Source organism: Prionailurus bengalensis, chromosome E3 (assembly GCF_016509475.1).
Source record: "Prionailurus bengalensis isolate Pbe53 chromosome E3, Fcat_Pben_1.1_paternal_pri, whole genome shotgun sequence".
Classification (NCBI taxonomy): domain Eukaryota; kingdom Metazoa; phylum Chordata; class Mammalia; order Carnivora; family Felidae; genus Prionailurus; species Prionailurus bengalensis.
In genome coordinates, this window is record NC_057357.1 from 7,265,208 (window position 1) to 7,292,574 (window position 27,367).

General features: G+C 42.1%; 3 protein-coding genes across 12 annotated transcripts in view; 2 read left to right on the forward strand and 1 right to left on the reverse strand.

Moving 5' to 3' along the window:
* Positions 1-9,095, reverse strand: FAM200A (family with sequence similarity 200 member A). Of its 6 annotated transcripts, XM_043561224.1 has the most exons (3): positions 4,825-5,586; positions 2,657-2,820; positions 1-1,911 (listed from the first exon to the last, which is right to left on the reverse strand). In XM_043561224.1, exon 3 carries the CDS (start codon positions 1,834-1,836, stop codon positions 109-111), a length of 1,728 nt encoding a protein of 575 aa, XP_043417159.1. In that variant the 5' UTR covers positions 1,837-1,911; positions 2,657-2,820; positions 4,825-5,586; the 3' UTR covers positions 1-108. The 6 variants fall into 6 exon arrangements, with proteins under 6 accessions (XP_043417159.1, XP_043417165.1, XP_043417164.1 ...); XM_043561230.1 differs by lacking the exons at positions 2,657-2,820; positions 4,825-5,586 and adding an exon at positions 9,001-9,095; XM_043561229.1 differs by lacking the exons at positions 2,657-2,820; positions 4,825-5,586 and adding an exon at positions 9,001-9,066 and having other exon boundaries at positions 1-1,914.
* ZNF655 (zinc finger protein 655) lies at positions 9,092-26,680 on the forward strand. 5 transcript variants are annotated; one of them, XM_043561239.1, is made up of 5 exons: positions 9,094-9,212; positions 10,191-10,353; positions 11,522-11,607; positions 12,008-12,134; positions 13,123-13,952. In XM_043561239.1, exons 2-5 carry the CDS (start codon positions 10,218-10,220, stop codon positions 13,317-13,319), a joined length of 546 nt encoding a protein of 181 aa, XP_043417174.1. In that variant the 5' UTR covers positions 9,094-9,212; positions 10,191-10,217; the 3' UTR covers positions 13,320-13,952. The 5 variants fall into 5 exon arrangements, with proteins under 5 accessions (XP_043417171.1, XP_043417173.1, XP_043417174.1 ...); XM_043561236.1 differs by lacking the exons at positions 11,522-11,607; positions 12,008-12,134; positions 13,123-13,952 and adding exons at positions 20,224-20,328; positions 20,868-26,680 and having other exon boundaries at positions 9,092-9,212; XM_043561237.1 differs by lacking the exons at positions 11,522-11,607; positions 12,008-12,134; positions 13,123-13,952 and adding exons at positions 20,224-20,328; positions 20,868-26,680 and having other exon boundaries at positions 9,115-9,212; positions 10,188-10,353.
* The window catches only part of TMEM225B (transmembrane protein 225B), a 46,617-nt gene continuing 29,494 nt past the window's right edge, over positions 10,245-27,367 (forward strand). Inside the window, exon 1 of the mRNA XM_043561262.1 lies at positions 10,245-10,353. The gene's annotated coding sequence lies outside the window, so the exon portion shown is untranslated. The remainder of the gene's footprint in view (positions 10,354-27,367) is intronic.

Here is a 27,367-nt window from a genome sequence, read left to right on the forward strand (position 1 = left end):
TAAATTCCAAATATAATTTTATTAATAAATACCATCTACCAAAGAAACCCTTAAAAAGTACAAAAACCACATTTCATAGCACTTTTCATTAAGTGCATCTCATCACACTTAATGCGATGGGTGTGCTTGCCTGTTCATAAGTTCATTCCAGTCAGGAACACATGAGGATAGGGCCACACGCATGTCAGGTGCACTGTTGAGCCTATTTCTTTTCTTTGTTTTTAATCGTGTCAAGATGGAAAATCCTAGTTCACACAAATAGGTAGTTGTGAATGGTAATAGCAGCAATATGCTCTTTCTACTTAGCAGTGGAAATTCATCTTTAATTTTAATCCAGAATGCTGATAGACTTAATGTCTTATAATAATTCCTCAGTGTGAAGGATGAACTGAGCTGGAATAATTCATTCTCTTCTTCGGGCACCAAGTTTAACTCAATGATTGATTCTGGGGTTTGAAATACAAAGGGATCTTTCATCCAAATATTTTCCTTTATTGATTCAAATTTCTCTTCTGGGAAGTAATGATGAAAGGTTTGAGACAAAGAAGTGAGATGCATCAATATCTCTGATTTTATTTCTTTTAAGCAGTCTTCATTAATAACGTTCTCTTCAATATGCTGCAACAGCGTTGGGAACATATAGTAGCTAGGGCGATTGCTTTTAAGTCTTGCTTGCCACAACAATAATGTCTTTTGGAATCCTAGAATACATTCAAGATACTGAAATATATCATTGTTCTTCCCCGGTACTTTAAAATGTAATTCATTAAGAATGCCAAAAATATCACTCAAATATGCCAATTTTGTTACCCATAGGTCATCTTCAAGAATATTTGCCAAATGAGATTGCTTTTCAATGAGAAAAATGTAAATCTCATTCCTGAGTTCATATACTCTGCTCAATACTTTTCCTTGAGACAGCCAACAGACTTCTGTATGAAACAGTAAGTGGGTATGGTTAACTCCAATCTCTGAACAAAATATTTCGAGAAGTCGGCTGTTTAAGGAGCTTCCTTTAATAAAATTAACAATTTTCACTGCGTTTTTCAATACATCCATTAGACCTGGTGGAATTCCTTTGGACACCAAAGCTTCTTGATGAATAAAACAATGATTCCAAAGAGCCTTGTTATGTGTTACTTCTAACAATTTTTCAATAACCCTGCTGTGTTTCCCAGTCATATTTGCTGCTCCATCACTTGAAATTCCTTTACAATTTTTCCAGTTCAATTTATATTGACCAACAATGCACTTTTCTAATTCGGTAAATAAATCTAATCCCGTTATAAGTGAATTTAAACTTAAACAACACAACAGGTCCTCTATAAAGTCATCTTGCCACACATACCTGACATAAATCAAGAGTGTTGGGCAATTTGCAATATCCATGCTCTCGTCCAGTTGGATTGCAAAATCTATACCAGACTGCAGCCGTGTAATAAGCATTGCCTCTAAATGGTTTGCAATTGTACAGATTCGACGAGATATTGTATTATCACTAAGGGGTATAGTTCTTAATTTATCAGCTGATTTATCATCAAAAATTGTACGTACCATATCCATACATGCTGGAAGAATAATTTTTTCAGCAGCCGTGTGAGCCATTTTCTCTTTTGCCACTCGATAGGCAACCAAATATGATGATAATAAGGCTCTCTCATTCATGGTTGTGGACCGACTAATAAATTGTGGGGATAATTCTATGCTATTTCTTCCCCTTTGAAAATGGCCTTCCTCATCTTCATCTTCCGCCTCCACTTTCACTATCACTATGCCTTCCACCTCCTGGGTGGCCTGTGGAGACAAATCTGCGGTATCCCTTGATTCAGCAGTCATTGTTCAGGTTCAAAGAACTGTCTCACTTGATCCAAATAAGGTCCTAGATGTTTTATGAGGCCAGTTTTTGCTATCCTGCTGAGCAGAAAGAATTTAAAATAGCAGTATGAAAAAGTAACATTGTATTGCCATGCTGCTAACATCTCATCCAAGTAGCATGAGGACAATTCACTAAATCCAATGGCATGCCACAGTAGATGCCGGATAACAGCCATTCATGTTAGCTGTGTGTAGGCAGATTCAGTATATCACATTATTTTATGTATACAGCCCATTTAATACCCACGGGAACCTTATGAAAGATACCAGTACCCCTATTTTAAGAAGCTGAGAAAGATTAATGTGCTAACAACATAGCGAAACAGATTCACTACTCAAACCCAAGTCTGAAGCCCAGGGTCCCGCGCTGCCACACTGCCACCTAGTCACTATAAAAAAAGCTATCTGGGGGCGACTGGGTGGCTCAGTCAGTTAAGCGTCCGACTTTGGCTCAGGTCATGATTTCATGGTTCGTGGGTTTGAGCCCCATTTTGGGCTCTGTGCTGACAGCTCAGAGCCTGGAGTCTGTTTTGGATTCTGTGCCTCCCTCTCTCTCTGCCCCTCCCCCATTTGTGCTCTGTCTCTCTCAAAAATAATCATTAAAAAACATTAAAAAAAAAAAAAAAAGCAATCTGGTCACTCTTAAAGTGACCATCCAAGTATGGTGGACAGGATTACCCACTGGGGCACGGAGGGAAAAAAAATTAAAACATGTATTTATATTTTAAAAATACTGAAGCCCATTTAGCCTTTCCTGATAGCCCCATCTCATAGCACTTACATTGTTAGCACTTGCGTTGCTGTTCTTATCTTCACCTTCCAACTATTAAATTTTCTTTCCTCATTTCTCTCCATTTTTAGTGATAGATCTGAAAATTCCATCTGTCTCTGCCATTTAAAGATGAGGGAAAAGGCATCTTGGTCTTTGCCATCTGGGTCAAAGTTCTAAAAGCAGGGACGGGGGAAAGCACACGTTCCTAGCCATGTTCCCTCCTGGTGGAAGTATGAATCAAAATGAAGTGAAACTCCAAGAAGTGAAACTCAAAGATAGAGGGCTGAGGTCAGGAACAGAGTCACTCCTCCCTTGAACAGACCTGCATGGAGTGGTAGTGCTCATATTCTGGGCAGAACAACAGAAAGACTGGGTTTTATTTTACATTTCTTGAATGATCCCAGCACCTAGTCCTCTTTCGACTTTAGACTCACTGAATTGTCTCCATTTCTAGTTTGATAGATGTAATTTTTTGATAGCTTTTACCCTGAAATTTACTTTGTAATGCTTTCATGCCTTATCTCACCTAGACTGCCCCTCAAGAGTAGACTTGTCTTTTGCTGTCATCATTGCCCTTCAGTCACTTTATGTAGTTCCTTGCAACCCATAGACATTTAAAATATATGTTTGAATACAATGTCAATTTTGTGTTCATTTGTAGAAAGTTCAACAAATTCATTTTAGGCCTGGTATTTCAACACTTGGAAGGGCATGCCATTTATAAATTAAGAGACTGTGAAGTTATTTGTAAAACATCTGAGTAAGAATGGGAGGAATATTATAACAGTACAACCTTAAGGTACATAAATAAATTATGTGTCTATGGGTAAGTTACTTATATATCCCCCAGCAAACAGTAAGGTTTCATTGATCTGCTTTCCATGTATTCTCCACAACTTGGGTTGACTGCATAGGATCTCTTCAACACTGATCTCTAAGTGTTTCCTTTGGTCCTCTGACACCTTCTCTCAATAATGTAAGTATCTTTCTGGTGGCAGTGTGGGAAATGGAGATGGGGCATTAGGTTTGGCCCAGCTGGATTTTTCAGTTAAATTCATTTATCAATGAATTTACAAGTTGGAAGGGCCCTTTGAGATAATTTAGTTAATTTTACGTAGCAAAAAATGAATGAACCCCACTTGGTGGGGTTTTATTCAAAATCATCCTAATCAGTGTCATACACAGCACTGGAAATGGCCTTCTAGTAGCCAAGACATTTTCCACTGCATCCTCACGACCCCCTTCATTACTCACCACTTCAAGTCAAGCACAATTACCTGCCACAACTGAAAAATCCGCCTGATGTCTAAAATCATACATTTAAAATTCATAAAGTTCAGGGGAGCCTGGGTGACTCAGTTCAGTGTCCGACTCTTGGTTTCCACTCAGGTCGGGACCCACATTTGGGCTCTGCGCTGTCAGTGCGTGGGCATTGTCAGTGCAGAGCCTGCTTGGGATTCTTGCTCCTCCTCTCTGCCCTCCCCTCCTCTGTGCCCTCCCCCACTGGTGCTGTCTCCGTCTCTCTCAAAATAAATACACTATAAAAAAATTAATAAAGCTCAGAAACTGCAAGGGAAAAGAGTGAGGTGTGTGTAATCTTTCCTACTGCATCCAAATCACTTTACTCACTAGGTTTCAAACACTACCACCGTTAACGGTGGTGGGCTTGGAGGTGAGCAAGTGATCTGCACACATTCACGAAGCTTAACAAATTGGTAAAAACCCGCGGAGCTTGATAGCTTCGAGAGTCTTCCTCATTTTACATTCAGGATCTCTAGGAATGAGGGTGGGGGTGGGGAAGCCCTCACCAGAAGGAATGCAAATACGGACAACTGGGGAAACAGAGAAATTGGCCTCGGATCCTGTCTTCCACTATCCCCTGGGGTGAAAACCGAGGAAAGAAGGCCCAGGAAGAGCCCTCAGCGGACTGCCTCTTCCCGGTCCCAGAGGCATCTCAACCTGGCCCAGAAAACAACACGCGTGCCCTTTCCACTTGGATCCAGAGCTGTCTCTGCAGAGAGAGACGGCGCTCCCTACGGACGAGGCCGGAACACAGGGCAGGGACGTGGACCCTCCACCCCGTCCGGGGGCGGTGATGGCGCGAGGAGCCGCGGAACACAGCTGTACACATCTACCTCTGTCCCCACCCGTCCACCCTGGCCGGACCCACGTCTCACCGTGAACCCCGGAGACGTCTGGGGGTGCTGGGGCAGAAAAGGGAGGTGACTCTTGGGGGGGAGGTGGCAAAGGGCGGCGCACTTGGACCCACACCCTCTGCTCATCACAACCTTGATTGCGCGCACATCTGTGAGTCCCACAGGAGCCGGAAGTGCGTCAACACTTGTCTTTCAGAAGAGGGGTCCTCTCTAGGAACGCGGGAGGACTGTGGCCTTGTTCCCCACTCGACGGCCTTGTCCGGCTTTGGGGATCTCTCCCCTTAGCTCAGCTTTTCCCAGCCTGGTGAAGGGGGCTTAAGTTTCCTTTGCTACCATTCTTCTCAGATACTTCTGTTTCTCCTTTTTCTTACTGATGGCAATAATCCTAAGAATTCTAGTTATTAAACCATACGACTACTTAGTGATTTTGTGTGTCAGAAGAACTGAAACAAAAATGTAGAGAGAAATATCAAAGTGAAGTCAAGAATGAATGGTTTCACAAAACCAAAGTCGTTGCTTCTCTGGAGACCGTGATTACCTACTGTCATTTGAATGGGTAGTAGTTTCAAAAATTTCATCTATGGGCAACAGACATTCTTTCCAGTACTAGACAGTTAAGATTCTGAGCTTGGCTAAAATTACCAGGGAGTTTTCGGCGTAATAATGGAATTGCTACAGTTCATCGAATTTTTTAAATTAAAATTTTAAAATGTTTATTTATTTTGAAAGACAGAGAAAGTGCACACGTGCGAGCAGGGGAGGGTCAGAGAGGAAGACAGAGAGAATTCCAAGCAGACTCTGCACTACCAGTGCTGAGCCAAACACGGGGCTGGAACTCACCAACCATGAGATCATGACCTAAGCCGAAATCGAGTCCAGATGCTTAACCACCTGAAGTCACCCAGGCATCCCCAGTAAGTCGAATTTTGCTGTCAAAATGTTATCACAAGAATTATGGCTTTTACCATTACTTTAAGAGTAGGTCAAGATACCTCACCTTTTATAAAACCATAACTGAGACCTTGAAAGACTGACACACTCTAAATTCCAAGACAAGTCTGAGCACAACGGAAGACCCACAAAAGGAATAGCCACATGCTACAGAGGGTACCAATGACTAGGTGATACTCTGAGTAACCTTCCAAGCCCTAAATATCCCATTCTCTTTGATCTTGCTGATATTGTCACTGTTTTCTTTCTACTTCCCCATGACTCTTCAATAAACCACTCGAGTAAATCTTTGCTCCTTCATCACTGACTGGCTCACTAAACTATGGTCCTCCTTAAAGACCTCTTGGTCCTAGAACTTCTACATACTTCCTCAAATCTCCTTCCAGTGTTCCAAGTTGTCTCTAAGAGCCATTACATGGTTATACATTGTTTTTCTTCTTTGTCTAAACCCTGCCCTTTCCCCTTTGCCCCCAAGCCCCATTCCTACACTAAAGTACTTACAAGGTTCAGGAAGATAGGTTATTGAATGCAGACAGCTGGGTATGTTTTTGTATTTATGTAGTGTGTGTGGCAGGGACTGTGGGACCTTTATAATTACTCCATTCGTTGCCTACTGATCTACTGGCACAAAGAAGACAAGGTCGCCTGGCTTCCAGTTCACTGGAACATTTAATATATCTTCTAGAAATGTTCTTCCTGAGAATCAGAACCATAACCCAGAAGACTCTAGGTTTGAAGATAGGAAGCACAAATTCCACCAGTGAGTTACTGAATATTATAGTAATAGGGGCCACTCCTGTTCCAACCTGTTGGTTTCTATACCCAAGTAGTCTTTCTATTGGAGACACAACACCATATATGTTATTGATTCAATGCATATCATTGCATATACTGTATCCTGGAGGACAGCTCCCCAATTTTCCAAGGTGTAACTTAGCTGTGTCTTCAACATGCCATTCCATAGTGCTATCAGGCTAGCTGCTTCTGGGTGATGAGTAAGAACCATGAATTCTGTGATTACAAGTTCATTGTCAGACCTCCTTGACTATAAACCGGATTCCTTGATTTAAGGTAGGTCTAATGGAGAAGGCATTCTACAAACCCTCAGATGATGGTGCCTATGGAGACAAAGCAGTCAGAGAAGACAAACCTATATTTAGAACATGTATCAGTTCTACTGTAATATTTTACTTCTTTTGTATCTATTCATGCCTACTGTAATGGTGGACATATGGGAAAAATTAATGAAGTGCTCGACCCTTGGGAACCCTAGTAATAGGGGCGCCTGGGTGGCTTATTTGGTTAAGTGTCTGACTTCGGCCCAGGTCATGATCTCATAGTCCGTGGGTTCGAACCCCACATCAGGCTCTGTGCTGACAGCTCGGAGACTGAAGCCTGCTTTGGATTCTGTGTTTCCCTCTCCCTCTGACCCTCCCCCACTCATGCTCTGTCTCTCTCTCTCTTTCAAAAAAAATAAACATTAACAAAAAAGTAACATAGTGTAAGATAAAAATTACAAATTTTGTAAGTTGGTTAACTGTTGCCACCTCTGTCATCTGAAGAACTGCTGAAAGAAAATTTTGCTCAAAAGCAAAATAATAGTCTTAAAAAATTTTTTTTTTTTTAAGTTTGAGAGAGAGCATGAGCAGGGAAGGGGCAGAGAGGGAGAGAATCCCAAGCAGGCTCTGTACTGTCAGTGTAGAGCCTGACATGAGGCTCGAACTCACACATTTTGAGATCATGACCTTAGCCCAAACCAAGAGTTGGACGCTTAACTGACTGAGTCACCCAGGCACCCTGCAAAATAATAGTCTTACCACTCTTTGTTAGGGATTGATGTCTACTGGAGAGAAATGGACTTCTAAGAGAGTGCCTCTTATTGTCCTCTTACTGGAGCAAACTGCCTGAGTCAGCTAAAACTCAAGACACAAATGCACCACTGCCATAATTTGCTAATAAGGTACAACTTGTGGGGAAATGGCAACTCAGGAAAGAACTCCAAACTTAGAGCTATCCTAGAATATTAGAAGAGATGTTAATGAAAAGGAGAAATAATGTGTCATCTATTTTCCCAGGGACCTCAACAGGAACAACAGGTATCACTAGGGAGTATATTTCTGTTCAACGCAAGAAGTTTCTAACTTGCTGTACAGCAAGCAATTGACTAAGCAGTGCATCTTCTGTGATGCTGACTCCCTTGCACCGGATACCATAGACTAGAGAGATTGTGTCACAGTAGAAAGCTGCATTAGGTCAATGACACTCAGGAAAGAAAGGGTAAGCAGATCAGAACATCCCAGAGACTGATGTAATTTGAAAAAGCATATACGATGCCACACTTTTTTGTGTGTGGATTTTCTTATATTTAATTTGAAATGTCAAATATCACTAAAGGATAATAACTTGATTTGTAATCTGAAAGAAGTAATATCCAAAGGCCCTTGCGAATCCCCTTTTTTATTCTTTAAGAGCCTTGCCAGGGGCACCTGGGTAGCTCAATCGGTTAAGTATCAGACTCCTGCTTTCAGCTCAGGTCATGATCTCAGGATTCATGAGATGGAGCCGTGAGATGATGAGTTCTGACCACGTGAAGCCTGCTTGCAATTCTCTCTCCCTTTCTCTCTAAATAAATATTTTTAAAAAAGAAGAAAACTAAGAGCCTCGCCAGTCCCTAGCAGATCCAGTTCCACCATAAGACATCACATTCTGTAAGGATCCAGAAGGTCACAATGCCCTCGGTACTTCTGTTCTAGCGCCTGGCCTGCCTGTCCGTGGGCCCCGCGCTTTACTTACCCCAGTTTCTGCATAGTCCAGTCTCTCTCCCCGCCCCCAGGAACGCAGCTCTCTTCCAGTCTCAATTTCTCTAAGAAACTCCCAACTTGCTCAATGCCCTGTCCCTCGGCCCAAAACATTAATGGACTCCGATCCCACGGTTTTCTGTGGTCCTCATACCACCCACCCAAGAGCCTTCCATTCTCGCTTTAATCAGTGTATTTCGTACCCCTGTACTAGTTCCCCACCTGCTGACTTACAGAAGCGGGACCATTACGTCTGCCCCTCCACTCCCGGAACACGTACGACGTGAGCGGGCCACTACCCCGCGAGGACGCTTTCCCAAACCCGCGGCTGTCCTGGTCATTACTGGTACAATGGCTACAGAGGTTGCCGGCGGGGTCAGCACGGACGAAGGTCAGGGCCAGAGAAGTAAAACGAAGAGCCCCGCACTCGCACCTCCCTGGTACTTACTCCACATCCGGGACTCTCATCCGGGGCCCTCACCCAAGGGGCCCTCATCCGGGGCCCACCTTCCGCCCACGGCCACGGGACTCCGCCTCCGGAAGTGCCACTGAGAAGCGCCGGCCTCCAAGCGGTCTAGAGCGACCCCGGAAAGCCCAGGGCTGCCCCTAGAGCGAGGGTGTCCGCGACGGGACGGCCGCTCGGCCTGCCCCTCCTTTCGGGTGAGTTCCCGGTAGCAGTCCTGGGGTCGCGGCTAGGTTAGGCTCCCGGGGAGGAGGAGGAAGCGCCCGGGAACTCGGTCGACGGCGGTTCCCGTCCCCAGAGCGCTCCAGGGCGGGCGGGCGAGGGCCTGTTTTCCTTCAGTCAGGGTTCGCCCTGACGCCCAGCGAACCGATGGCCCCGCCGCCAGGACCCGGTGACTCTGCCCTGGTGTGAGCTGGGTTTCTGTGGCCCGCCCTCGCCCTTTTGGGATCGCGTCTTCTCCTGACAGGGAAGCGAGAGGAGGGCAGCGCCGGGCGGGGCCTTCTGAGGACTGGGCGCGAGGGCCCTTTCTGAGGGTTGTGGAAGCGGGACGGAAGCCTGTCGCGTCCTTGGCTTTGAAGGACGCCGGCCAAACCTGTTTGAAAACCGCAGCTCTAACCAGGGTTACTGTCGGGCCAGTGGGAAGCGGCCTGCCCACCTAGTCTGTTGGCGAAGGGTCTGACCCCCCCGAGTGGAATTTTGTTATTAGTCAAGCCCGTTTAGTAATTCAAAGTGCGCTGACCGAGCGTTTACCAAATAATTTCTCAGGGGTCTGCTGAAAAAATAATAAATAATCATCACTGGCATACTTTTCTAGGTACAAACTTGAGCCTTGAAAGAAGTTTGCGTATTTCAAATATTTTAAACTTTCCACAGAACTCTTATGAAGTTGTACTTTCTTGTTTGTTTGTTTGTGTTTTTCTTGAAATATCACAAATTCTGAATTGGTGGAGAGTTTAAATAAACCATACTTGGACCATATGGTTTGGTTCATAGCTATTTGAAACGGAAATTTTTCCATTTTTTTCTTTCTGTTGTTTTGTTTAGGTGGGTAAGTCATTTGTAGCTGTTTTTGTGGAGTATCTACAGCGCGTCAGATACTTTGCTCAGTCCGGAGGCTGTAAAATAATGGGCCGTCTTAACTCGTTACAATAATTTTTCCCACTCTCACCCGGCAGTGATGATCGTTGTCCTCCAGAACAGGGATGGAGGAAATACCGGCCCAGGAAGCAGCAGGATCAGCAGTTGTCCAGTTTCAGTCTTTGGGGAGCCAGTCTGAGGGTCTGTCCCCAGAGCCTCAGTTCGCGCAGGACACCGACATGGAGCAGGAACTCAACGGGGGTAAGGCAGAGAGAGCCCTTCAGTCCAATCGAATGGGAGTTGCAGTGGGGCTCCCGGGCCTGGTACTTAGGAGGCCAAGAACTTCGAGAAGAAGATGGCCCCCAGGGTGTCTGGAAGGGAAGGACAGATGTGACTCAGTTCAGTCCTGGTCTTGGGCTCTTATATGAAGGACAGCCTTTCTTTCTTTAACAGGCAGAGTGGTGGCATTCACTCTGCTTTAGCTATTTTTCATTCGTACAACCTTTACTTTATCCCAGATTCATTTCTAGGAAAACGCTGCTTTTACTGCATCTCACAGTCCTCGCCTCCTCGCTTTTACTTCCTCTTAGGTTTAGGGCCCATCTCTCCCCCTGTTCCTTTCACTTAGTTTCTTCCTTCCTTGATGACTTTGCGAGCTTTGCCACCTGCCATTCTGTTGCAGCTGCAGTGTCTGTGACTAATCTGATTCTGGCCAAAAAAAAAACCCAACCATTTAATTCCTTGGTTGAGCACAATGCGTGTACACATATCACATATTGACCCTACAGTAACATCTTCGTGTAACATCGTATAGATAGGTTGATATGTCTGGTACCTTTTTTTGTTTTGTAAGAACCTTCTCTGAGATTACCTGTGGCCAACTGCAGTGCCTGAAATAACTTACGTGTCAGCAGCTCACACTGCGAGTGCCACGGTGTGTAGGGTGTTGTGGAAAGGATGGTGAGGAAACAGGTGACCATTCTTTATTCTTGGGAGCCTTACATGCTGGTCGTAGAGACAGTGCCAGTCCACATAAAGGCTTAACGAAATTTACGGAACAGGGTCTGGGAGAGCGTCAGAAGCTGACTAAATAACCACTGCCCTGGACAAGTCACTGCAAGTCTTTATGCTTTGCTTTGCCCATCTGCAAAACAGGTATAGTGCTTACCCTTCTGTTAGAGGAATGTCCCGTCATGAGAATAAAGTGAGATACCAGATTTCTTAAGAAAATCCTGTATCAGGTCTAAATGTGGGTAAGGAGGGCATTCCAGTGCTGAGAAGGAGCAGAGTAGACGCACTCAGTACCGGATAAATGTTGATTGGTGTTACTAGAATGTTGATGTACAGAAGGGTCCCACTGACTCCCTCTTCTGTCAGGGAGCCCTGGGGAAGGGCTGCTCTCACTCTTGGCTCCTTTCTCCTCCCTCAGCTCCACCTGTTCCCCAGGTGCCTGCTCTTCCCCATGAGGGAAGCCCAGGAGACCAGGCAGCCACGCTCCTGCCAGCCAGGTACCAGGTGAGCTGAGGAACCCTCTGCTTTTCCTCAGGGACTGTTGCTACTGATTGAGTGTGGCCCTTCCCTCAACCCATCCGTAAACCCTGCCTGGATTTTTTTTTTCAATAGCAGACCCCAATTTGGAAATTGATCCTCTTCAGAGACCTGGACTTCACACAAACCACTTTCCCATCTCCCCACCACCACCAGTAAACACTGTTCCTTCTCTATCCCTGGTGCTGTGATGGGCGTTTATTAGATATTAAAGGTTATGGAGCTTATTCCCTAGATTCTAGTCTCTTCTCCCTCCTCCCCAGCTTTGCTACACAGTGGACACCCTCTTTGTGTCATCTCCTTCATTTTCTGGCCATGATGCTCTAGTGGCCTCATTCCCCAGCGCAGCCAGGCTGTATTATTTCAGGAGTTTGTGACATTCGAGGATGTGGCTGTGCACCTTACTCGAGAGGAATGGGGATGCCTGGACCCTGTTCAGAGGAATCTCTACAGAGAAGTGATGTTAGAGAATTATGGGAACGTGGTCTCAGTGGGTAAGGACTTTCTTATTATTCAGTTTACCTTTTAGGATTTCTTTACTTCCTTGGTTTCTGAGGAGGTGTGAGGTCTCTGAGAACGTAGAGTGTGGCTCAGATTCCAGGTCTTAGAACCTCTGAATCCTCCATCTTCAAGGTCATCTCCTCTGGGAGTGGGTTTTCTTTGGGGGTTTCAAGATGAGACGTTTTACTCCTTATTTGTAATTAATGATTGCTGCTTTTGTGGGACATCTGTTCCCTGTTAGAAAAGGGAAACTTGCTTGTGCTTGGCTTAAGTTCTTGACTTCCCTATCTTTTCTTTTTTTATGAGAGGGACCCTAGAGCCTCCCAATCCACAACCACTTTCTTTCTTGGTAATTCATTGTTTCTGTATCTGAAAGCTTTCCATTTTCTTTGGAAAAAGAAATGCTTTTTTTTAAGATAGGCTAAAATCCTTGTTGAATAATCCCTCACCTCTTAACATCCCTAAATTCACCTCTAAGCAGGCAGAGTTGGAGAGATTTCATTTAAAGACCTGACTCACTGTGAGTCTATTTCAGTGAGTCATCCAGATGGTAGTTCTAAGTAACCTCACCCTGGGCAGAAGTATCAGCTTTAAACTGAGTCTCTCCTGGGTCATTTGGATGGTACAGTAGGCTGCTGGGCTTAGGCAACCTGTAGGGCTATTGGCAGCCCACTTGATTTGAACATCCCCCCTTTCCTCCTTTTTTGCCTGTCTCTGCTGCTTTTTTTTTTTTTTTTAAATGTATGAATATATTTAATCACACTCTTCTTTTCTCTCTCTCTCTCTCTCTCTCTCTCTCTTTCCTTCTCCCCCCCCCCCCCCCCTTTTTTTGGCTTTGCCTATGCTGGTGCCATCCAGGGTGTTCCTTTGTCTCCTTGATTACACTCAGGATTAAAGAAGTCTTGTTATCTGTGGGGAGGCAGTCTGCCCACTGGAAGGTTTTTAGTGTGTTTCCCATTCCTGGCTCTTTGATCTTTGTAGGCATACTTCTCCGCCTTCCTACCACCCGGATTCATAGTGTGAATTCCTGCCCGGCCCTGAGTCATACCCAGGCAAGTGCTTTCTCTGGAGAAACACTTGCAGTTCTTTCAGCAGGAATCTCCAAGAGATGGCCCAGGTATCGGCTTCCCATCGATATTGCTCGGCCCCGCTCGGAAACTCCTTTTCCACGATTGTAAGATATTAACACTTGATCGATGCTCTCAGGATGCCATCACTATGTAAAATTGCAGCTCCTCAGATGACCTTTGTTAAATTTCTGAAGGGCCGAGGAGGCCCTCCGTTGCAGCCAGATGCATTTTGAACCTGAGTTATGAGTTCATTCATAAGCCACGGTTGGTGGTCATCTATTTGTGTTCTGTGAAACCACAAAGTTCAACTCCAGCTTTTCAGTTATGATCTTTTCATGTTATTTTAGAATGTGGGACATATGCTGTGCACTGTTCTTTTCTGAGTGAACGTGACCCTGCCATTTCTGTTGCCTAATTTTCCTGCAACCCCTGGCCTTTCCTCATATTTAACACTCTAGTCTTCTCCTTTACGTCCCTGTGGCCCCTTCCAAGGCCCTGCCTTTGTCTCCTTTACTCTTTGTGGTGCTATACGGATTGATGCATTTATATGACTTTTCCGGATCAAGTTTTCCTTAGCTCTGTCCTTCACGGATGGGAGATGGGGGGGCAAAAGAATTGAATTTCCTTATTTCAGGGTATTAAACTGAATGTATATTTAACAATTTTGTAAACTGTAAAGTGATATGTAATTGTAAACTACTGTTAATTTTATCTAATAATTACATAATTTCCAACAGTTAACCTGTCTACTTTTTGGAGTAAAAAAAAAAAACTTCTTAGCACTTTAATCAGCCTAATAGCACAACATGCTGTTGGGCTGAATTTTTTTCTCTGTCATCTCTGCACATATACAGGACGTGCATGCACACTCACACCTAATGGGTACAAATGCACACAAGAAGCCCTCCTATTCAACTTGCTTTGGTGACCAAGTCAGCAGCATCTTTTTAGTGATTTTTAAAAATTTTTTTAAATCTTTTTTTTGAGAGAGAGACAGTGCAAGCAGGGGAGGAACAGAGAGACAGGGAGACACAGAATCTGAAGCAGGCTCCAGGCTCCGAGCTGTCAGCACAGAGCCTGACGCGAGGTTTGAACCCACGAACCATGAGATCATGACCCGAGCTGAAGTCGGCCACTTAACTGATTGAGCCACCCAGGTGCCCCAGTAATTATTTTTTACAAAAATTAGGAGATGCTTTTCATTTTTGTGGGCTCGGCAAACTTCACCTGAAGTTTAAGATTTTACACTTAATTAGCTTAATGTTTGGTGTTGTAGAATAAGGACATTATAATTCAGTCCCTGACTTAGCAACCCCACTATCAAGTTCTTTTTCCCATGGCAGTAGCTCAGAGTTGTATTTGCAGCAGACATCAAAACTTTGTTCCTTTTGGATAAGTGCTTCTACTATAAAGTAGTAAATATACAAAGTGTGAACAGTTGAGCTATAAAAAAGTAAGTAAAAAATCAGACTTTTCATTACCAAATTTAAAAAGAAGCATATTCTATTGACAACGAGTGGATTACTGGCTTGAGGGTCACCAAAGGGGAGTCATTTGTGACTTAGTTCAGGAGACCAGGAAAGTGGTCTGGATTCCATTTCACACAGAGGCAGTGTGGGCAGGTGCCTTTTTAGATAACATCATTGGAAACATGCTTATCAAAATTCTGGTTGTTGATAAGTTGATAAATCAGGAAGTGTTTGACACATACCTTTTACTTTTTGAAGTTGATGTCATGAGGACAAAAATGATTTTCTATAGAATGTCTTTTACTGCCAGTCTATTTACTATTTATTGAGGAGTCAATGTGTTAACGAGGTACTGTACATATCTCATTTAATTCACCATAACCCTGTAAAGTAGTTATTATTCTATTTTATTTTATTTTTTTTCAATGTTTATTTATTTATTTTTGGGACAGAGAGAGACAGAGCATGAACGGGGGAAGGGCAGAGAGAGAGGGAGACACAGAATCGGAAACAGGCTCCAGGCTCTGAGCCATCAGCCCAGAGCCCGACGCGGGGCTCGAACTCACGGACCGCGAGATCGTGACCTGGCTGAAGTCGGACGCTTAACCGACTGCGCCACCCAGGCGCCCCTATTATTCTATTTTATACGTGAGGAAACTGAGGCTCAGAAAAGTCAAGTGATCCACTCAAGGTCACAGCTAGGCTTAGGACTCGGATCTGACTCTGACACTTAGGCTCTTTTTCACTATTTTACCCCTTAGAACAGTTAGTCCAACCGTATATAGAGTGCTTGTGTGTGTGTGTGTGTGTGTGTGTGTGTGTGTGTGTGTATGTTTAATGTTTATTTATATTGAGAGGTAGAGAGAGAGAGAGAGCCTGAGCTGGGGAGGGGCAAAGAGAGGGAGAGAGAGAATCCCAAGCAGGTTCTGCACTGATAGTGCAGAGCCCGATGCAGGGCTCGAACTCACGAACTGTGAGATCTTGACCTGAGCCGAAATCAAGAGTTGGAGCGTAACTGCCTGAGCCACCCAGGCACCCCTATAGTGTTTTTTATATTCTTATGGCTCTAATACTCTGATGACAATTAGAAGTAGCCATGAAAAATTGGACAGAAGTGCATAAGGCTGTACAGTTTGGGAACAGAAAGAGCATGCATTCAAAAGAAAACTGTGTTAGGGGTGCATTCCACTAAAATAAGTATCTATGCAAGAACAATACTGCTAAGGAGAGATTTTATTTGTGTATTTATTAAGGACCAAGAAGAAAGGCATAAAGCTTCCATGTGGCAAAAATCTTAGCATAACTGGTTCAGGCAACAAACCAAATAATGAGGTAAATTTTAAATGTTATTTATTTATCCAAGGTTCTGTTTAAATTCAAGTTAGTTAACATATAGTGTAGTACTGAATTCAGTTAAATGTTATTTTTAAAGACCAAATTAAGTTAAAAATAAATCTAATTGGAGAACTGTAAAGGTTTAAATAGAATTAATCAAAAGGCTTTAATAAAATAATTTTAGGTAGGAAAAATTTAAAGTAAATGCATATTTTTGAAAGCATAGAGTTTTGACTTTATTTTTTTTTTTAATTTTTTTTTTCAACGTTTATTTATTTTTGGGACAGAGAGAGACAGAGCATGAGCAGGGGAGGGGCAGAGAGAGGGGGAGACACAGAATCGGAAACAGGCTCCAGGCTCTGAGCCATCAGCCCAGAGCCCGACACGGGGCTTGAACTCACGGACCGCGAGATCGTGACCTGGCTAAAGTTGGACGCTTAACCGACTGCGCCACCCAGGCGCCCCTAGAATTTTGACTTTAAAATTTAGGAAAAAGGCATTCAGATCAATGACAAGAAAACCTGCCTTCATGCTTCCTGTGACCTTTAAAATGGTAGATTTGGGGGCGTCTGGGTGGCGCAGTCGGTTAAGCGTCCGACTTCAGCCAGGTCACGATCTCGCGGTCCGTGAGTTCGAGCCCCGCGTCGGGCTCTGGGCTGATGGCTCAGAGCCTGGAGCCTGTTTCCGATTCTGTGTCTCCCTCTCTCTTTGCCCCTCCCCCGTTCATGCTCTGTCTCTCTGTCCCAAAAATAAATAAATGTTGAAAAAAAAAAAATTTAAAATGGTAGATTTGGAAAGAATGTAAATTGTGAAATCAGACTTGGGTTTATCTTCCCAACTGTGATATATTGAACAAATTATTTAAACTGATAATGATTATCTTCATCTATAAAACATGAAAAATAACGTATGCCTTTCTGGGTTTGTGCCAGGGATTAAATTAGATTAAATTACGTGTGTAAGTACCTGGCTAATAGTTACTTAAATGCTTTTTTGGAAAGGACTGCAAGTGATATGAGATATAGACCAGATTTTTATATATTTTTTTATTTAACGTTTATTTATTATTGAGAGACAGAGAGAGACAGAGCATGAGCAGAGGAGGGCCAGAGAGAGGAGATGCAGAATCCGAAGCAGGCTCCAGGCTCTGAGCAGTCAGCACAGAGCCCCACGCGGGCTCGAACTCATAAACCGTGAGATCATGATCTGAGCCGAAGTCAGATGCTTAACCGACTGAGCCATCCAGGTGCCCCATAGACCAGATTTTTAAATACAAACAAATTTCAGGAGTGTGTTTGAATTATTTCTTGATAGGGGAATTTCCTCAAATTGAGTATTGCTCATACTGTTGCCAAGGAGTTAGGATTTTTATTATAAGGAGAGTTTTATTTCTTTGACATTAAGTGATCTTTTTAGTTTCCTTTTAATTGGAACATCCATGACTCCAAATCTGTTGGATTTTGGCTCTCCATGTATTATTCTAATAACTTTCTCTGTTATTTTTATTGTTTTCACCCTTTACTCCATTGTCAACGTGTTGGTCCTCTGTTCTCTTTCTGTACGAATTTTGGAGGAAGGGTTTCATTCATAGTCATTGTTTTTTTACTAGTAGATTATGTAAAAGCCAGGCTCTGAAATAAGACTGGCTTTGAGCCCTAGCTTCACCTGTCATTGTGACCTTGGGCAAGTTACTTAACCTCTCAGTCTTCATTTTTTATTTGGGAAATGGGTATGACAATAGTTTCTACTTTGTAAAGGTAGGATGAGTATTAAGTTAGTGAAAATTTGTAAAGTTCTTTGTGTGGTACTTTGCACCTACGAAATGAGCAGTAAACCTTAGCTTAATATTTTAATGATACTGATGATACAGGTGACTTTAAGTCTATTTCAAACCCTGTTCTCTCATCTTAACTGTGGTCTTGTATTTCTAATTGCCCAGCAGGCATTTTCTTTTATACCTGACTGCATTACATTGGACACAGTCTAAAATCAAATCCTTCTGGGGTCCCTGGGTGGCTCAGTCAGTTAAGTATCTGACTTTGGCTGAGGTCGTGATCTCACGGTTTGTGAGTTCAAGCCCTTCATCGGGCTGTCTGCTGTCAGTGCAGAACCCTCTTCAGATCTTCTGCCCACTTCCCCACCCCTCCCCCATTCATGCTCATGCTGTCTCTCAAAAATAAATAAACATTAAAAAAAAGTTAAACAATCAGGGGTGCCTGGGTGGCTCAGTTGGTTAAGCATCCGACTTCGGCTCAGGTCATGATCTCAGGTTCGTGCGTTCGAGCCCTGTGTTGGGCTCTGTGCTGACAGCTCAGAGCCTGGACTGTGGTTTGGATTCTGTGTCTCCCTCTCTCTCTGCCCCTCCCCTGCTCACACTCTCTCTCTCTCTCTCAAAAATAAACATTAAACACATTTTTTTTAAATAAATAAAATCAAACCCTTTTTTCCACATTGTTGTGTGTAGGTGACGTAGGTGTATAGAGTAAATAACCAAAATTTGCTTCAGTTATCAAATACTTAGAAACACCTTAGTTAATACTGAGTTAAAGTTGCAAATTATGTTGTCAGAATTCTGAGCAAAATATTTGCTGCTTCATGCCACACTAACTTTTTAATTTGAAAAATTATTTCATTTGGTATGGAGGACCTTAACTAAATAAGCATCCAAAAGGGGAATAGACTATTAATGCTCAGCAGGAATTCAGAAACATAGTAAAGCCTTTCTTGTATCTGTTCTCATCTGCCTGCTCATAGGCTCTCACATGGAATCTCAAGAGGACAGCTGTTGGTTTGTAATATTTTCCAGGCCCAGTGCCCTTTTAGAAACACTGGTTACCGGTTACATGTTAACACTAGGACACAAAATTGGCATTCAATAAGTAGCTTTTAAGTAAATGAGTCAAAAGAAATGCAAGATAGAAGATATATTGTCACTGCTAATGAGAGTTTAGCAGTGAGAAAGTAGGGATGATAATTCCTGAAACCAATTAAATAAAAGTCCATAAACTACATTTTATAGTGACATGTCAGGATAAGAGAACAATAACAAATTGTGTAGATATTCAGTAAGTGGAGAGGAAGGCTTTTGGATTTGAGGGGCTTGAGCTAGACCACCTCGTATGTGTGCCACAAGAAGCTTTCTGGGCTGAACATGTATAAAAACTGCCCCTTTAGGCGCCTGGGTGGCGCAGTCGGTTAAGCGTCCGACTTCAGCCAGGTCACGATCTTGCGGTCCGTGAGTTCGAGCCCCGCGTCGGGCTCTGGGCTGATGGCTCAGAGCCTGGAGCCTGTTTCCGATTCTGTGTCTCCCTCTCTCTCTGCCCTTCCCCCGTTCATGCTCTGTCTCTCTCTGTCCCAAAAATAAATAAACGTTGAAAAAAAAAATTTTTTTTAAATAAAAATTAAAAAAAAAACTGCCCCTTTAGTACTATAATAGTTCTGCCCCTCAGGATCAGACTGCTTCTTGCTTTTACTTTGAAAGAGATTAGATCCTAGCAATTCATTATATAAGCCAGAAAAAGACCGTTTTTATGTGGAAGTGCACTTTTATTGCACTTTCTTCTTTATACCGCATTATAGTTAGTTTGTATCTGTCTCTAGGTACTTTGCTTATAGGAGACACCCCATAGGTGTTTGTCGAATAAACAAGAGTGTAAGCTCCTAACGGATAAGAATGTGTTGTTTTTTTGTTTCCTCATGTGCCCTGAAGCAAATTGAGATTGGTTCTTAGAGCATTTATTCAGTCTTCACTGATTCTGTTGCTGCAGTTTAGCACACCACATAATAGATGCTTGAGTATTCACTTTCTTCCAGTCCAGCAGAGTTGTATTTTGATGACTTCCCTTTTGACCAGGTCTCATATTTGTAGACCAGGTCTAATACAAAGGTTGATCTATAGGCAACAGCTAAAGAGTGAAAATGATCACTTCTGTGAAAACACATAAACACCCTTGCACAGATTCCCTTGTCTGAGTACTATTTAAATGAAAACCTCTCCCAAAGTCATCAACTTGCCCTGTAATCCACCCGTTTCTGGAGCACCAATAGGAGATCCTTGTAGAGGATCTTTGCCCTTCTCACTCTCCAGGCCTTCCCTACTGTCTTCTGAGAATTTACTTTCTCTCCATTAGCCATTAGTTAAGAGAAAACGTGGCTGGTGTAGTATCTGGGGATAAATTGCCACATCCCATTTCCTTCTCTATGAGCAGGATTTCCATTTCCCAAGCCTGATGGGATCTCCCAGCTGGAACAAGATCTACAGGTCTTTGATCTGGAAACTAAGAATAGAGAAGTCTTAAGAGATGACTGCTCAGGTGAGTAAGGTAGAATCAATCAGATGGAATTAGTAGGAAATAAGAGTCCAGTTGTGGAGCCAAGTTGTAGCCGCTTTGGCAATCAGAATGAAGAGCTCGGCCTGTATACCAGATGGAGAGAGCTCCTTCCTTTTCCCTTCAGTTTTGATGACTTCTTTGCATTTATTTTATCCCTTGTCATCCACAAGTTGTACTCGGTCCCTACTCAAGTTGCTTATCTATAATTCTTTTTGAACTATTTCCCTGCTATCTCCTTTGAAACACCTTAATTGACTACCTTCTTGCTCTGCTGAAAACCCTGTTTGCACCATACCCTGAACCATTTGGATACTACATCACTGCTCTTAGTCATGCCCTTATATCTGCTGTTGAGATTCTGTAGCAGTACTTCTGAGTAAATAAACTTCTCTCATTTTAGTAGATTTTAGATTAGTTTTCTCATCTCTGAGGGGTTTTTTTTTGTTGTTGTTGTTTGTTTGTTTTCCCCTAAGCATAGGGTACAGATTACATTTGCATTTTCTATTTATATATTGAATCAGATGGAGAGACCAGAGAAGAGAACAAGCTGTTGATTCCTAAGCAGGAAATTTTGGAAGAAGTACATTCATACAAAGTGAGAGTAGGAAGACTCAAAAAGGATATTGCCCAAGTTCCTGGGACTAGAGAAATGTCTAAACCTGAGGACAGATTAGAAAGGCTTCAGGAAATCCTAAGGAAATTTCTCTTCCTGGAGAGAGAGTTTAGGCAAATAACAATCAGCAAGAAAACCTTCACCAGTGAGAACAATGAATGTAATGAACCTGAAAAAAGCTTCAGTCTGGACTCTACCCTTGATACAGATCAGAGAGTTCTTAGAATACAGAATATTGATGACATTGATAAGTATGATATGGGCGTAAACCAGAATTCAGCTGCTGGTAAACATGAACAAATAAATCTAATACAGGATGTTCAGAGTAGTGAATATAAGGAAAGCTTAATGGATCTCTCCCACCTTAGTAAATGTGAGAGCATTTCTGCCACTGAGAAATCCTATAAATGTGATACATGTGAGAAAGTCTTCCATCAGAGCTCTGCCCTTTCTAGACATCAGAGAATTCATACCAGAGAGAAACCCTACAAATGTAAAGAATGTGAAAAATCTTTCAGTCAGAGTTCAAGTCTTAGTCGACATAAAAGAATACACACTAGAGAAAAGCCCTATAAATGTGAACCATCTGATAAATCCTGTGAAGCATCTGATAAATCCTGTAGTCAGAGCTCAGACATAACTCCACATAAGAGGATTCACACTAGAGCAAAATCTTACAAATGTAGTAATTGTGAAAGGGTCTTCAGTCGTAGTATACATCTTACTCAACATCAGAAAATTCACAGAGAGATGCCCTGTAAGTGTACTATATGTGGCAGTGACTTCTATAATACCTCATACCTTGTTGAACATCAGAAAGTCCACTGTGAAGAGAAAGCCTATGAATACAATGATTGTGGGTTGACCTTTGCTAAACATCAAGGAAGTCATCTCAGAGAAAAGCCCTATAAGTGTAACGAATGTGGAAAAGACTTCAGATTGAGTTCCCATCTTATTCAGCATCAAAGAATTCACACAGGAGAGAAACCACACAAATGTAATGAATGTGGAAAAGCTTTCAGTCAAACTTCATGCCTTATTCAGCATCACAAAATTCATGGGAAAGAGAAATCCTATGAGTGTAATGATTATGAGGAAAGTTTCAATCATAGCTCAGATCTTGTTCTTCAACAAGAAGTCCTCTCTAGAGAAAAGGCCTTTGATTGTGATGCATGGGAAAAGAACCTCAGTCAGAGAGCACACCTTGTTCAACATCCAAGAATTCATACCAAAGAGAAACCTTATGAATGTGATGAACGTGGGAAGACCTTCAGTCAAATTCAGGCCTCCTTCAATATCTGAGAGTTCATACCAGGGAGAAATCATATATGTGGTGAAGCCTTCAGTCACAGCTCAACCTTTATTCATCAGAGAATCCACACCAGAGAGAAACTGTCTGAATGTGATGAATGTAGGAAAACTTCATCAACGTCTGCAAACCCATACCAATGAGAAAACATACCAATATATTGAATGTGCTAAATGCTTCATGCTGTTTTCATACCTTAGTCACCATTGGAGAATTCATACTGGAATAAAATTCTGCCACTGTAATGAATGTGAAATAGCCTTCAAAGAAACTACCTTGTTCAGCATCAAATTCATTCCATGCAGAAAGCCTATGAATGTAATAAACATATGCACATGGGAAGATTCAGTCATATTCTACCCCTCATTCAACATCATTCCATACCCAGGAGAAGCCATTCGAGTGTAGTAAATATGACAAATCTTTCAGTGAGAGTTCAAGTTTTTTGTTTTTTTGTTTTTTTTTTTTTATCCTTAGAAAGTCCAGACTAGAATGTAATCTAATGCAAATGGAAAAATTTACCATATTTCAGGCTTTACTCCACATCAAAATACTGGAGTGAAAATTTTATATAAAAATTTAATATATAGCCCTGATCTTTTTCATTGCAGAAGAATATAGTCTGAGAAGTGACTTGGTGAATGCAGTGCTGTTTCCTCATGGCATTCTTTTATTTAATAGGTGGTGTACATAGATATATAAACTTTATTTATGGAACTCATTTAAGCTATTTTTAAAAATATGGCCTATAAATAATTTTATTTTTCCTCAAATTGGTTCCTGTTATAGCTTCTCTAAGATATTGTTAATACACCAATGTACAAACATACTAACTTCTGGAAAGTAGCTCGTTTAGCTTTTTCTGCTGTCCTCAGCCCAAGATTTTTTCAAAACAGACTCTTAGGTCTGCTGTTTCCTGAGCATCCTACTTCCTATTCCTTTCCAGCCACAACACTTGGATTCCTGTTGATTTCTCCATTCTCTTAGCACCTTCAGATGATGGTTTTCTAGGGTTAAGCTTTTCACCAGCAGGTATACCGTCCCTACTTGATGTTGCTGTCTTCTTTCCTAAAGTTGAAGCATCTTCCTTTAAAAAGAATTGGATTTCCACGTCCTGTCCATCCAAGAGTTTGAAGGATTCTATCTCCCATGTATTTGGGGCAGGCAGCTAATAAATACTTTCAAATGACACCCACATTCTTAGCTGCCTTGTCTGCATCCACGGCCCTCTAATAAGAGATAAGAACATCAGGGAGCCAACAACACGCCTGGTGGTCTAGCTGCATTCATTCAGCGCCTAATCTGCATGGTGAAGTTTAGAACTATCTTATATACTTCTGTTGAAGGCCAGCAAAATGCTCAGGTCTGCTTTTGATAGAGCAAAATATAAAGAACCTATACAAAAAAGTCTGAGAACTTCATAAGGGAATGCAACTTTTCAAAAAAGATATTGCTGCTCTTAGGTAATATCTCTAGAGAGAGTATTTCAAGAGAGTGTCAGGTCTGTTCCTGGTAAAATTTTAATTACTACGCTTGCTTCTTTATCTGTTTGAATTTTTGCCCCCCAGTCTCCCTCATCAATGCAAGACAGTATTTGAAGTGTGGGAGCTTTGTGTATAATTGTTTATTCATCATCACGTTTTCTGTATTATACCAGAGTCCACAGACCATATAAAAGAACTTGGGTTTTTTGATCACAGATGTCGGGATGTCCAGAGTTCAGGGTCACTGTTAACACTTCGCCAAGAATTCATGATTCTTTAGGTGATGTCAAAGCATTTTATTATATTTTGTTATATGTTTCCATCTTAAGCTTCATAACATTTTGTGAATTAGACAAGTGTTATTTAACATTCTTTTTGTCATTCCAGCAAGTGAGGCCTTTGTGATTCAGATGTTACAATATTCACTAGAGATCCTCAACAAATATATAAAAATCTATTGCTTATTCTATTAGCCTCTTATGGCTAACCTCTAGGATAGTTCTACGACTATATTTTGCCGCTTAGCCATCAGCAAGCATAGGATCTTATCAGGGCAAAGTAGAGAACTAAATGAATTGATTTAAATGTAAAAGCAAATGAAAATGCATGTTACTTTCTTTGTCTATGAATGTGTATCCTTATGTACAGAGACCAGTGGTCACTTCTGTTAATTATGAAACAGATTAATCCCTAAATAGCAGAATATGTAAAAAATCACATGTATGCAATTGGTTTAGGAATGTGCTTTTGTACTTCCACTTGAATAAAGGTGTGTTTGATCTGTTTCAAAAATCTGTTTCAAAAATATCTAAAGGCCTCAGCCAGAAGCATTTGAAAATCTTGGAGTCACCTTCCTGGCTGCAACTCACTTCCTTCCAGAAACCTGCTTCACAACAAGAGTGGATCACTCTCCATACTGATACAAAGCTTGCTCCTCCACAGACTTCTGGAACAAAGTCTGAATGTTTAGGGTCTTAAAGGTTTTTCGATTGGGATGTTGTTGGCACATAAATAGATTGAGGTTTCAGAGAGCTAGGCAGAATAAGTAAAACGTTTAAAAAATGAGAAACCAAAATAATCCTCAAGGAGAATTAACTTGTCTCTTTAAGCTTGCAATATTTAATCAGTCCAGTATGAGTTTGTGTTCTTATTCTTTTAATCTTGAAGACTGGGGAAGGAAGAGACAAAATCTAATAGTTAAGGTACATCTAATTTTATCTGTCTTCCATCTGTCCACCTACCTACATGTATGTGTATGTGCATTCATATTCCAACTTAACTGTCACAACAACTCTGCAAGGGAACTAGCTCTGTATTCCAGAGGAACTGAGGTATAGAGAGGTTGAAGGACCTGCTAGGGTCAGTCAGCAAGTTAATGGCTCAAAGGTCTGACTCCCAAGCTTCCCATCATCATGATGTTGGTATTAGACATCCCAGAACCTGGAGAAGTTTTCTTTGGTAGCTTTTCATTCCCTGTTACATCCTCAGTGATTGACTATTATCAGTTTGCAGTTGATCCTGAATGCTCCCAGAGCTGTCTGGGATACTAGGAGACAGTACCTTTGGGGAGCTAGTCAGAGACCCTGCTCCCTGAAACAGGCTTAGATAGTTTTGACAATGACAGGCCACAGGTCAGAGCTCCCAATTCTTACCTCCTGTCAAGGTACCTCCACGCCCATTACTAGATTTATATTTACACTTCTCAGTGCCCAGAATATGCTTTTTATCCTGCTAACTGGAATTTGCTGATTGATGGACTTGTATTCTTAGGTTTACTATCACTTCTGGTTAAATTATAGCAGTGGAGTAAAGTGGGTAATGGGAAAATCAAGTTTGATTCCTAGGTTTTTGGCTTGAGCAAAAGAGTGAATAGAGGTAGACTAGACAGATGGAGACCACTGGAAGACGAAGGAGCAAGGAGGGGAGGATTTCAGGCAAAAGAGAGCATGTTGGAAGGGTTTCAGATGAAGGAGTATGGCATCTTTGAGGTAATGACGCTCTCTGGAGTAATGTCTCACCCTAGGAAGTGGGATGTAGGCAACTGAGGAAATTTAAGAATGAAGTTCCAAAGAGGCCCCTGAGGTATCATAACTGCAAAGCACAATGGGATTCCCACATCTGAAAATGTAATCTCAACGATTCTTTTCATTCATTCAGTAATACTATTGCCAGGTGCTAGGATATTCAGTAGTAGTAGCCTGTGGGTACAGTTAACATACAGGAATCAAACCATTAAACAATGAAGACTAAAGCAGATTAGTTACCAAAGCACTGGCTTTGGAATTAGACTTACCTATGTACTTTGCTGTTTACTAGCTGTGTGACTTTGGAAATTTTACTTAGCCTCTCTAGTTTCCTCGTCTGTACAATGGTTAACAGTAGCATGAAAATTAAATAAGATAATGTAAAAGGTACTGGTCATATATTAAGTGCCAAAAAATTACTATAAACACCAATATAAAAACCAGTGAACATATAAGTGTTTGGCATAAAATCGAAAAAAGGGAACTAAGGAGCAAGCAGTTAGCAGTGCAGGACTAGCATTGTCCAGGGGAGTACCCTGGATTTGGAGAGCTTAAATATGAACTTGAGAGACCATCAGGAATCCTAGACTGGTAGGAATTGCCTCCCCTTAGGCACTCCTTACTGGAGTCATCAAACTGTGACATCTGTCTCTTTTTGCTAACATTTGTATCCTAATGGTATCACATCTTACACTCCCTTCAAAAATTCAAGTGCATGGAGGAATGAGTGTTTAATCCCAGACTGGAAGGATGATTTCAAGCAGATGGTGCACTGTACAAGTCAAAGAAATACTGGAATTTTTCATTTTGCTGATGGATCTCATTCACTCTTCACTTTTAGAAAATGGTTAACCTCTTATATTTGTATTCCATCCATGTTTATAAATTTACAAGTTGGGCATAATGACAGTGTCTGTCTTTCTTTCCTGCACTTGCTCATTTACAAATCTCCACTCCATGTAACCGTTGTCCTTCCTGGGCGCAGTTTGACTCGACGCTTTGGTTTGAACGGGCCAGGGTTCTAAATGCTGCCTTTACTTGCTTACTGAGTCTGCAGTTTCTGGCACTAAAATTACAAAAAGTACGAACTTCATGGGATTGTCGTGAAGATTAATGAGATAAGGTCAGTTTAAGTACTCCATGGCTGGTAACTGCTATTTCGGAGTTTAGCAGGAAACTCCCCTTATCATGAACAAATTTCCCTAACATTTTTACTGTTTCAACATGTCAAATATGCCCCTGGCAAACTCCGGGCACTGTAAGCTCTTTGAATCTTGACCCTATTTCTAAGGCTTTTCTTCCTCTTTTAGCCCATTGGTACAGATAACGTCCTGCTTAACTTATACACTCGAGGCGCAATTGGGAGGCGCTGGGAGTAGTGAAGGGGGAACACTGGCCAAGTTGAAGCCACAAAGGGAAAGGACTGGCTGGACTGCGGGCATAGATATGAAATTCGGGCCCCGCAGGGTCCCCGACTTGTGATTTGGAAGAAGAGAGAGAGGTGAAGATGGGTGGTAAAACGGCAAGGGTCAAGGGAGGAGGCAAATGGTGTGCACACGGGACAGTGGCGATGAGGAGGAAACCAATTTAG